The following is a 12,784-nucleotide window of genomic DNA, read 5'->3' as shown; positions in this document are numbered from 1 at the left end:
ATGGGGAGCATGTGATTTTTAAAAAAAAAAAAAAAAACAGTATCTGAATGAATTGATGCAGAGGAGTGAAGGAAAACTGAGGGAGATCGGAATGAAGGATTTGGGACATTTAGTGGCAACAGGGCATCTTTCTCAGGTCTGCTTTTCAGATTTGTAATGTTTCAGGTGACATTCAGCTCCCTAGGGAACGTGTCCTTAGCAGAAGACAGAAGCAGGGGACCAGAAGGCAGAGAAAGAAATTTGGTGAGAATAAATATGCATCTGTCAGGGAGAAAGTACTAGAGAAGGGGGGTGGGTCAGACGGTCATGAAAAAAAAAAAAAAAAAGAAATAAGCAAATAGTATAATACTATGAATATGCATAAATAGCCATCTAGATCTAACAACTGTCAATACTGTGCCGTTTTATTTATCTATATGTTGTTAAATTGAAACGTAACACATGTAGTAGATTCACTGCAAAATTGAATGCAGTTTTCCTCCCTGTACCCTCTTGTGCTGTGACTTCTTACTTTTCCTATCAAGAAGCGAAATCTATTAATACTTCGTCTCTTCTTGACCTGGGAATCCCTTTGGCTAAGGGAAGGAGGCAGAAGCGATGGTGTGATAGTTCCAAGCCCACGCCTCAAGAGGCTTATGTGTTTCCACTCAGGCTCCTGGAATCCTCTTGAAGGATGAGAGACCACACATGGCACAGAAAAGTTACACCAGTTGGGGCCACCTTAGACCAGCCAGCTCGAAAGGCGCATGCTGGCTCACTGCAGATACATAAGCAAGCCCTACTAAGATCTACTGATCTTGGACCACACATCAATGCAGACCAGCACATCTGCTCAGCTGACCCAGAGACTCAAGAGCAAAAGTAAATGTTTAGTCTCTTACCACTGAGGTTCTATGTTTCTTACACAGCATTACTGTATCAGCAGACAACTCATAAAAGATATATAGAAAAAAGAACAAATTTTAAGTGTACATACAGCTCAGTGAATTACCATAAAGTGAACTCAAGAGTGAACCAGTACTCAGATCAAGAAACAGCACATCAATTGTATTCCAGAAACATCTGTTGAGTGCTCTTCCAATTACCACACTTCCCATAGAGAAGTCTCCAGTACTATGGATTCATTTTTCCATTCCCTTCAAATCACTTTATTATATGACTTAATCCCTAGCCAAGGGGGGGTTGATTGTTGGGACAATCATAAGGTAGTCAGGGCCCTTTCTGATTTCTCTTGAGCGGTCTTTGAGACCACCAGTGACATGCAGGATCTTACCAAGACCAATTATGGCTAGCTGTCTCATTCTCTGGATCTCCTATGTTAAATTTCTGAGTAGTCTGTTCATCTGTGATTTGCCCCATGCAGTGTTTCAGGCTACCTGAGTTAGCCTTTGACAATCCTCCAGTAGCAAAGCTGCTGGTTTCAAGGCATGCCTCTTGACTGAACTCCCAGTTATGGAGAAAGGGGAGGAGAAGACTCAGAATGGGAGAAGTCACAAAATAAACTGCAATTCCTACCAAAAGGTGAGTAGTTTTTCTTTAATTCTTCTCAATTTATGTCTCTGCTTGAGTTCCAGAGCCCTAAAAGTGGTTGTTTTTATATCTTCTTCCCATTCTGTTGTTTCCGGGAAAGTGGATTTGTCACGTTCCTTTTTTCTTTCTGGCCATGTTGTGTAGCATGCAGGATCTCAGTCCTTGTTTGTCATGTTTTCTGTAAGTCTGGACTTCCCTGGTGGCTCAGATGGTAAAGCGTCTGCCTACAATGCGGGAGACCCGGGTTTGATCCCTGGGTTGGGAAGATCTCCTGGAGAAGGAAATGGCAACCCACTCCAGTACTCTTGCCTGGAAAATCCCATGGACGGAGGAGCCTGGTAGGCTACAGTCCATGGGGTTGCAAAGAGTCAGATACGACTGAGCAAATTTACTTCACTTTCTGTAAATCTATGACCTCTATTATATTTTATTTAGATTTTATAAATCACAAGCAGAATGAAGGTTCCATAATTTCTGAACTTTGCTGCATAATTAAATATATATGATATCAAACTAATTTTTCCTTCCATTAGTTTGTGATTTCAGACAAAAAGCTTTTAAGTATTATTTTCTGCTACAGTCTATTCCTTTTTTTTTCTTCAGTCTATTCCTAATTCTATTTAAGGGTTTTGCTTAAGTGCTGATTTTCTAAGTTTCAAGAAATTCAGATGTTAAGCTATACTCAAAACTTTAACGATTTAAAGACCAATCACAAAATGTAAGAATTATAATATTTAAGGCTTTCAGAATTCTTTTTCTATTTCAAAATTTCTATCACATTATCAACTCATCATAGGAAGAAGCCCAGAATCATGTTAAGAGCACAACTGTATACATAAGGCAGATGTCACTTCTGTTCTAAACTTTCCCAATAGCTCCCCTGTTTTACTCAGAAAAGTATTTTACAATGGCCTATAAGGCAACATGGGCTTCCCCTGTGGTGCAGTGGTGGTAAAGAATCTGCCTGCCACTGCAAGAGAACAAGAGATGCAGGTATGATCCCTGGGTCAGGAATATCCCTTGGAGTAGGAGATGGCAACCCACCCCAGTATTCTTGCATGGAAAATTTCATGGGCAGAGGAGCTTGGTGGCCTACAGCCCAGGGGGTTGTAAAGAGTTGGACAAAACTGAGAACAACACATACATAGGGCAATGTATCTGGCCCAGGAATATCTCCGAGCTCATCTCCTCCCACTCTCCTCGTTTGCTCATTCTACTCCAGCCACACTAGCTTCCTTGAGTGTTCCTCAAACACACCAGGATTCCTCTGGTCTAGATTAACTGTGTGGGCTGACTTCCTGGAAGGTTCCTTCCTCAATGTCCACATAACAACACACTGCTGCTGCTACTGCTAAGTCGCTTTAGTCGTATCCGACTCTGTGCGACCCCATAGACGGCAGCCCACCAGGCTCCCCCGTCCCTGGGATTCTCCAGGCAAGAACACTGGAGTGGGTTGCCATTTCCTTCTCCAATGCATGAAAGTGAAAAGTGAAAGTGAAATCTAAATAAAATATAATAGAAGTAATAGATTTACAGAAAGTGAAGTAAATTCGCTTAGTCGTATCCGACTCTTTGCGACCTCATGGACTGCAGCCTACCAGGCTCTTCCATCCATGGGATTTTCCAGGCAAGAGTACTGGAGTGGGGTGCCATTGTCTTCTTCAAACAATACACTAATCTCCTTCAAATCTTTGTTCAGTGATGCCTAGTTAAAATTGAAATTTGTATTCCTCATCTATTCCGGCAGTCCTCATCCCCTTTTACCTCTCTCCATTTTTACTTGTACATAACTTTTATCTTGTAACATACTATATGTGTTGCAGACTAATTTTCAAAATGGTTACAGCAGTATTTCCAGTCCATGTGCTCTTCCAGAATCTTGCCATTCACCATCAAGAGGCTGAGTCTCTCCTTCCCTTTAACCTGGATGGGACTCTGCCTCAATGACTAGAATGCAGGGGAAATGATGCTGCATGACTTCTGGGGCTTGATCATTAACACAGAGATGCCTTCTGTCTGGTTCTCACCATGGTGTTGGAAAGCCCAAACCAGTCCATGGGGAGAGATCACAAGAAGAGGAGACTGACGCTTTCAGCTGATGGCCAGCATCAACCACCAAACATGCAATTAGCCTTTCAAATCTTTCAGCGGAGGGCCCACATTTAAGTGGAGGAGACAGACTGGCCCCAATGTACCTGTCCAAATGCTGACCCACTAGCTATGGGAGCACTCATATATACCACTGTATTTTGGGGTAAATTGCTATACAGCCATATGTAACAAAACACTGAAACACTATATATTTTCACTATGCATTATATTTATTGTCTACTTCCTTCCACCAGAATATAAATTCCACAAAGGAAGAGATTTTTCCCTTTTTGGTTTACATGCCAAGTGGTCAGTAAACATTTTTTCATTAAACAAGGGTTAATTTGTCCAAGTATGTGAACATATGAGTTTAATAGTAAAAAATGTTGCAATTAAAGAAGGAAGAAGGAGGTTTTTCTAAATTATTTGTGAATTTAAATTATCCCTAGTTTTTTTAGAAATATCTCATTAAACATTAAACATACTGCTACTGTCATTATGATGGTTTACCTTTTTAGGCTAGTCTTAATGCCTAAAGGAAGGAAACGGCAATTAAATTTGTTAAGCTCACCTCACACTGGTTATTTAGCTTGGTGGATGTGATGTCCAATTGTTGGTACTGTTCCTTTAACTTTGAAAATTCCGCTTCTAATCTTGTTTGTTCCAGTTTCGAATTATTTAGAAGACTTTTCAAGTTTTTATGGTCAGTTTGTAAAACTTCAGTCTCTTTTAAAAGCTGATTATATGTATGATTCAACCTATAATTGGAAATCATGATAGAAAGACTGTCTTCATAGCTTTCATTGTAATTTACACAATGTGAAACTGCTGTAAATCACATTTAGACATACTTAAAGAATAGAAAAGATTCTCTTGCCAGTGACTAAACTCATCTAGAATCAGTTCCAAGTCTGTAAAAACTAAATTAAAAAAATTTTAAGCATTAATCAGAAAATATTTAGCTTAAAGGACAAAGGAGAAAATAACCAATCCAGTATTAATTAACCTAGAGAATTCAAAGATTCTATAATTCAACATGAAAAATAAAGAAAAATCAGATCAAACAAATAATCAATCCAGTATGAGAGATGGTAACCTATCAATCTGTTGCCAGATAACTAAGATATACATACTAAAATCAAAATTCTAGTAATTGAGATTTCTGCAAATTATTCATATTTATGCAGTCCTCAATTACTAATGACAAATTTTGGATTTTTAAAAAAAATCAAACTATAGCCTTATCTGTCCTTTCTACTATTACATCTTTAGAACAAGGTCCACTGACCTCTAAGAGAGAGATCAGCATATTTTTTCTGTAAAGGACCACAGAGTAATAAATACCGTAGGCTTTATGGGTTGCATGCTATCTATAGCGTGCTCTTCTTTTTTGTTCCCCATCACATTTTAAGGTGTTAAAAACTGTTCTTTGTTTGGGAGCTATACAAAGCAGGCTGCAGTCTAGATATGGCCTGCTAAGTTAGCTGTAGTTTACCAACCTTGATCTTAACGGCATTAAGATCTGGAACTCATACAAGGTAGAGAAAGCCAAACAAACTTTTTCTCAGCAAGATATTTGCTCACAACTATCTAATAATTTATTTCAACTCATTTCCTAAAGGATTTGAGTCTGTTTATAATAATTATAAATAACAAAATAATACATTAAAAAAATAAGACTTGGTAAAAAAGTAAAATGGCAACACCAGAAACATCCCATAAACGCTCCATTAGCAGGCTGAATCCATGTATGAATGCATACCATGTGTGTGACAGCTGTGTAAACCTCACAGAGGCATACAGATAACTACTTAATACTTTAAGGAGAGGGAGATATAAAAAGAATATACAATGTCCTCAATATCATCCCAAAGGCAGATACTAAAATCAGCTCTTTAAGAGAGTTTTTTTTACACTGTCCCTCAAAGCTGAGAACATTAACACAGAAATGCAATTCAGATAACATAATTCCAAAGATGCCAAGATAACCTAGTATATGTAAGAAGCTTTCTTGTCTTGGCATTATCTAAGATTAAAACTTAGGTGATTTAGAGAAATGAATAAACTATTGTTCTTTAGATTAAGTCTCCACAAATATCTTTTATTTGTGAAAGAGTTCTTCCAGGTTTTACTTGAAGCATTTTCTTTCCTGAGGACACAGCCATGAGTGCACAAAAGCTGGGTAAGAAACCAAAGTACTGAGACACAGAAAATACTCTACTCAAGACCATTCTTCCCCTCCAAGACTGCATATTGGGTGAACTGCAATCAAATTCATCAAGCTCAAATTCTTCTTGTCAGTTAGGTTGAGTTCCTTCTCTGGAGACTCATCATTTACATATACAATTAGATTCTGGAAGGTCTACTCAAGTTCACAAGCTGCCCCAGTTTGTTTTGAATTCCAACAAGAAAAAAGGTTAGGTTCAAGATGGGATTTCCACAGTAAATGCATTCCCCAATGTTCTACCTGTAATAACAACAACAACTGTGTCCTTGTATCCTATAACTTGTCACAATTTGGTCTTTCATTGTTTATAATATACAAATACATGCTCCTTGATTCTAGCTTGGTGTTAAGATTATTAAGTTCAAATCCATCAGTACAGAATTTCTATTTGTAACAACTAAATTAAAAACTACAGAGTATGAAAATGGCTCGAGAAGTTTAGGGATTTTTTTTTTAATAAAAGAAAGGAATTAGATGTTTAATTCTAAAAATAAACTGCATTAAATTCATAATAGGATAAATACTGAATGATACCCATTTGAATTTTGTGTGCTTTTAGCACTTTCACTAGGGCAATGTAAATACAGTAAACAAATGTTCAGATTGTTCAAATTTTTCAAAGGCTTCTAAAAATTTTTTGAAAATGTACCCTTATGGAGTAGGCTGATCACCAGTTGACAAGTTTTGATTTTGCCAAGGCTTCAAATTAAAAAATAACTGCCCCATGGTAATATGAGCTTATTAATATGTAAGACAGTTAAAAATAAGACTACAAAACGAGTTAGCTAGAAAATGACAAGGCCACTCACTTGTAGCAACTCTGAAAGACAAGAATTATGATACCAGACTAGCAGAAAGAAAGATATAAAGAGTCAGGTTTCACTACATTCTGTCTCAATAAAGTATACAAATGCAATCAACATACAGAAATTTTGTTATATACTGTGCCTTAAGAACTTAAGTATTTGAATAAATCAAAAGAGAAACAATCAGAGAAAGTTCAAGACCCACACTCTTGTCTGAATCACTTATAACTAGCTAAATGATGCTGTTGGGTAATTTATGTATTACCCTGGTGTCTTTTTTAAAAATTCTAAGTTACGGGTAGTACTGCAAAGGGGTAACATACCCGTTGGATATAATGAATACAAAATTATATATATATACATATTTATTACCTATCATTTTCACCACAAAGCTTCTTGAATTCTGCAGCTACAGTCTCATGGTTTTTGTTTTTAAGCAGCATTTTTTCTTGTTCTACTTTCAGTGTTTTTTCCAAATCTTCCAACTGTCCTTTCTGTTTTAGTAACTGATTGTAACTGGAAAAAAAATGTTATGCATTTGGTTTATAATATTTCTTTAGAAAAAAAAATTTTAGAAATAATGGAAATGACTTAATTTAATAAATATCACATAAAGCATGTAAGTTTATATACATTTCCTATATAAATTATCTCAGATCTGTTTAACATATGAAATTTATTACATTATTCAATTCAAATTGTTTTCTTAAATTGGTTTTAAGGTAACAACACAAGAAAAGATGATAAATTACCGATCTTCAAGGTCTTTATGTTCCACCTCAAGATTTTTGTGGGCAGACTTTAGAGTTCCATGTTTAGCAATCAGAGTCTCATATTCTGAAGCCTGCCGTTCATGTAGGAGTTCCAGCTTTTCATGATCTTTGACCAGAGAATCATAGAGAGATTTCAGATCTTCTCGCTCTTTGATTACAGATTCATTTTCATTTTCTAAGGAAGACTGCTGGATTAGGAGTTGTGCATTCTGGTTCATAAGTGAGGTACTTTGGGAATTAAGGGTGGAATTTTCAACCTACAAGAATGTATACTGTATCAGACATCAGAAAAATAGTTTATTTATAATTCTTTTACAATAAAAGAATGTTAACTTTAGGAAGCACTGAATAAATCACAGCAGATATATTCATATTATACTAAGAAAATTTGGATTTTAGATCCCAAAAAGGTAGACTACCATTTAATTTTGATTTTTGGTAGGTGTTACATATTTTTTGAATTGATTATTTTAAATGAAGGTGATTAGCAAAAATCCCATAAGAGTAAAAAATTTTAAATGCCAGTTTATCATTTTCTAGAAGTTGACTGACAGTTGATAGACCTGAAAAACTACTTGTGAAACTCAACTGGTAATTTTCTCAAGTCTAAATTAAACCAGGGCTTTCCAGGAGGCTCAGTGGTAAAGTATCCACCTGTCAATGTAAGAGATGCAGGAGACATGGGTTCAATCCCTGGGTTCAGAAGATCCCTTGGAAAAGGAAATGGCAATCCACTGCAGTATTCTTGCCTGATAAATCCCATGGACAGAGGCACCTGGTAGGCTACAGTCCATGGGGGTCACAAAAGAGTCACACACAACTTAGCAACTGAACAACTAAATCAAATCAGTATATTCTTTTTCATTTGGAAAAGAGTTATAGAAAGAACTTTTGGATTCAGAGGGGGAACAACTCCACTTTTTAAGAGGTTTCAGAGAGTTGTACTTTCCCCTACCTGACTGCTCTATTTGAAAAGACACTGCTGCTGCTACTGCTGCTAAGTCACTTCAGTCGTGTCCGACTCTGTGCGACCCCATAAATGGCAGCCCAGCAGGCTCCCTCGTCCCTGGGATTCTCCAGGCAAGAACACTGGAGTGGGTTGCCATTTCCTTCTCCAATGCGTGAAAGTGAAAAGTGAAAGTGAAGTCGCTCAGTCATGTCCGACTATTAGCGACCCCATGGACTGCAGCCTACCAGGCTCCTCCTCCATGGGATTTTCCAGGCAAGAGTGCTGGAGTGGGGTGCCATTGCCTTCTCCCTGAAAAGACACTAGTAGTATTAATTGCAAGATGGATCCTTTGAATTAAGGGTAAGTCTAAAGATAAAATTCTCATGCTGTTATTTTCCAATAACCTAACTGATATGTTACAATAATACTTTAAACAAGGGTTTCTACCTGATTAATTATAATTAACTTGTTGAAATGGGTGAAAGGCCATAAAGTCAATGTAAATAAAATTATTTTTATTTAATGAGTAAATTTATTACTTTAGACACTCTGACATTTTCAAAATGCTGATATCCAAAAATTTGGCATAGTACTATATAAAAATACTTTATCTTCAACTAATTGTTAAATTCACTCACTAAGAAAAAATGTTAGCTTATGTCTATTCATCCTTATTTTAAACCATAATTCAAGAGTTTTGTTGCATATCCCCACAATGTTACATTACAACCTGAAGCTTGGCGTTCTGTGTTTGAAGAGTGGTATTCTGCTCCTGTAATGATACTGTCTGCCTCTGAAGTGCAAGAATCTGAGCCTGCAAATTATTGTTCTGTGTTTCAAGTTGTTTCAGTTGAGTTTTCAATGCTTGCTTCTCTGCTTGCAGTGTAGCATTCTGAATAAAGAAAAAACATATTAAAGATAAAAGCATCAACATATTTCTGTTTAACAGACACTAGAATGTTATACAAGTGTTCATTACCATGCTAATCCAAAAAATCTCAACAACCTTAAAAGAGAAAAAGACAAGACATTTCCCCTGTAACCGAAATTGTAAAAAGATACTTAATCTAGGAAAGAAAGCAATACTAAAACCTTAATACTATTGTCTCTGTGTTCTGCCTGTTTTATAATGTCCGAAGAACAACATATTCCATTATAAGTATATTTACTAACAAAAAAAACTAGAATGGGATTGTCAGTTCTGTGATTTTTATGCTACTCAAAAGTGCCCAGAGCAAACAGGGCTGTGTCTAGCCAAGAGACAGTGAACCTTCTGCTAACTCCCCAGAGGCAAATACCCATGTGCACATACACAAATATGTAGCAGTCCCTGGGGTAGCAGCAAAATTAAGTGTTTTACAAACACAATTATTTAGAAGAGAGGCAGGAACAATCTTAACCATCTGTTTAAAAAATTTAGTACATAATAGACCTAACAAATGTTACATACTTTTCTCCAGTGTTTTTTTTTTCATGGTAGAACACACTTACTACAACTGTTTTAGCTATATGACTTCTGGAATGAATCCAAATAAAACATACTGTTTTCAATTTTCCTAATATATAGGATCATATTTCAATTTTATAATTAAATGGCTGAATTGCCATGCAAATCATTATATTTAAAATGTGATGTTTGTTTTAAATATTATATTCTCAGGATTATTTCTAAATAAAAACTCATTTAAAAATTAGCATCAAAAAATATAAACAAAGAATCCTCTAGAAAATCAAAATAAAACTTTAATATACAAGGCCAGAATTTATATATATTGCAACATGCAAAAAAGATTACAACTGAATCACAACAGATATCTTTATCATTATTTTATATTATTGGACAATGACAACATTCACTTTATAGGCTTTCAAGTTATATATACTACATGTCACAGTATAAAAGTTCAATCATGAATTAATTGATATTATACTATAAAATCAAAAGTGAGAAAGAAAAATGCTTTAAAATAAATGTTGACATTGTACTTCTCTTTTGTTCATCTGATCACAAAGGGTAAAAAAAGTTTACACTAGAAAAATAATATGGGATCAGTTCAGTCAGTCAGTTAAGTTGCTCAGTCGTGTCCGACTCTTTGAGACCCCATGAATCACAGCACGCCAGGCCTCCCTGTCCATTATCAACTCCCGGAATTCACTCAAACTCATGTCCATTGAGTCGGTGATGCCATCCAGCCATCTCATCCTCTGTCGTCCCCTTTTTCTCCCGCCGCCAATCCCTCCCAGCATCAGTCTTTTCCAATGAGTCAACTCTTCGCATGAGGTGGCCCAAGTATTGGAGTTTTAGCTTCAGCATCAGTCCTTCCAAACAAAACCCAGGGCTGATCTCCTTCAGAATGGACTGGTTGGATCTCCTTGCAGTCCAAGGGACTCTCAAGAGTCTTCTCCAACACCACAGGTCAAAAGCATCAATTCTTCGGTGCTCAGCCTTCTTCACAGTCCAACTCTCACATCCATACATGACCACTGGAAAAACCATAGCCTTGACTAGACAGAGCTTTGTTGGCAAAGTAATATCTCTGCTTTTGAATATGCAGTCTAGGTTGGTCATAACTTTCCTTCCAAGGAGTAAGTGTCTTTTAATTTCATGGCTCCAGTCACCATCTGCAGTGATTTTAGAGCCCCCAAAAATAAAGTCTGATACTGTTTCCACTGTTTCCCCATCTATTTCCCATGAAGTGATGGGACCAGATGCCATGATCTTCGTTTTCTGAATGTTGAGCTTTAAGCCAACTTTTTCACTCTCCTCTTTTACTTTCATCAAGAGGCTTTTTCATTCCTCTTCACTTTCTGCCATAAGGGTGGTGTCATCTGCATATCTGAGGTTATCGATATTTCTCCCAGCAATCTTGATTCCAGCTTGTGTTTCTTGCAGCCCAGCATTTCTCATGATGTACTCTGCATATAAGTTAAATAAGCAGGGTGACAATATACAGCCTTGACGTACTCCTTTTCCTGTTTGGAACCAGTGTGTTGTTCCATGTCCAGTTCTAACTGTTGCTTCCTGATCTGCATACAGGTTTCTCAAGAGGCAGGTCAGGTGGTCTGGTATTCCCATCTCCTTCAGAATTTTCCAGAGTTTATTGTGATCCACACAGTCAAAGGCTTTGGCATAGTCAATAAAGCAGAAATAGATGTTTTTCTAGAACGCTCTTGCTTTTCGATGATCCAGTGGATGTTGGGAATTTGATCTCTGGTTCCTCTGCCTTTTCTAAAACCAGCTTGAACATCTGGAAGTTCACAGTTCACGTACTGCTGAAGCCTGGCTTGGAGAATTTTGAGCATTACTTTTCTACCGTGTGAGATGAGTGCAACTGTGTGGTAGTTTGAGCATTCTTTGGCATTGCCTTTCTTTAGGACTGGAATGAAAACTGACCTTTTCCAGTCCTGTGGCCACTGCTGAGTTTTCCAAATTTGCTGGCATATTGAGTGTAGCACTTTCTTATATACCATTCTGATATAACAAAAAGGTGCACCATTTTCCACTTATATATGTGAGATATATAAGTATATTCACTTATACTGTTATAGTTCAGCTCTTCAGAAACCAAAATGTACAAGCTCTAATGAGTCTGGGTATCCTTAATATGAAAAACTCCTATAGTCTATAATGAATGGAAGAGATAACTGAGAGTAGATAGGGTATCTAAGAACAAGAGAAGGTTTACAATGGAAAATGATGAAGTTAACAAACATATGTACTAGCAAATCAGCAAAAATTACCAGTCTAATATAGGGTAGCCATCTTTATAAACCCATTATCTAAATGAGTACAATATGTCAACCAGGTAATTTCTCCCCAGTGGAAATTTACAGATGAAGTAAGTGGGAAAAGAGATTCATCTTATAGAATATAACACACCAAGTTTTCTGAAATTAATTTTTAATCCAGGTGATTGATATATAAATATATATGACTGAATAATGAAACATGAATTTTTATATGTAGCTGATAAATACAAAAAAGGATATAAAATAGCTCACTAATAATTTAAAACACACAAATTAAAATATTTTCTATCACTTAAATAGAAATTACAAGGTTGGGAATACCCAATGTCAATCTGGAATAACAGATATTCTATTAGTGGAACTGAAAATTCACTTTTTTGAAAAGCTTTTACAACAGTTTATCAATTAAAATTAAATACACACACAGAAATCTCTCTCTAGATATGCTCTTTGGCCTATCAGTTCTACTGTCAGCAATTTACTACCCTAGGACGTTCCCTGGCGGTCCACTGTTAAGACTCTGCCAGCCCAATGTAGGGGGTGCAGGCTCGATCCCTGGTTGGGGAACTAAGACCTCACATGCTGTGGGTCCAAGAAAGTTAGGGCTTTCAAGGTGGTGGTAGTGGTAAAGAATCCACCTGCCAATGCAAGAGATATA

The 12,784-nt window shown here is 36.7% G+C and overlaps 1 protein-coding gene across 4 annotated transcripts in view; it reads right to left on the bottom strand.

The window, feature by feature from the left end:
* CCDC88A (coiled-coil domain containing 88A) overlaps positions 1-12,784 on the bottom strand; it is a 120,821-nt gene that overhangs the window by 21,564 nt on the left and 86,473 nt on the right. For all 4 annotated transcript variants that reach the window (XM_010841662.1, XM_010841663.1, XM_010841665.1 and 1 more), the window contains exons 19-22: positions 9,107-9,268; positions 7,407-7,684; positions 7,027-7,170; positions 4,193-4,379 (exon numbers count right to left, since the gene is read on the bottom strand). In XM_010841662.1, the coding sequence (XP_010839964.1) occupies positions 4,193-4,379; positions 7,027-7,170; positions 7,407-7,684; positions 9,107-9,268 (771 nt within the window). The remainder of the gene's footprint in view (positions 1-4,192; positions 4,380-7,026; positions 7,171-7,406; positions 7,685-9,106; positions 9,269-12,784) is intronic.

This window comes from Bison bison, unplaced genomic scaffold (genome assembly GCF_000754665.1).
Source record: "Bison bison bison isolate TAMUID 2011002044 unplaced genomic scaffold, Bison_UMD1.0 scf7180017864166, whole genome shotgun sequence".
In the NCBI taxonomy this organism is placed as follows: Eukaryota; Metazoa; Chordata; class Mammalia; order Artiodactyla; family Bovidae; genus Bison; species Bison bison.
The sequence above is the reverse complement of the archived record's forward strand: the minus strand, read 5'-3'. Positions and strand labels throughout refer to the sequence as shown.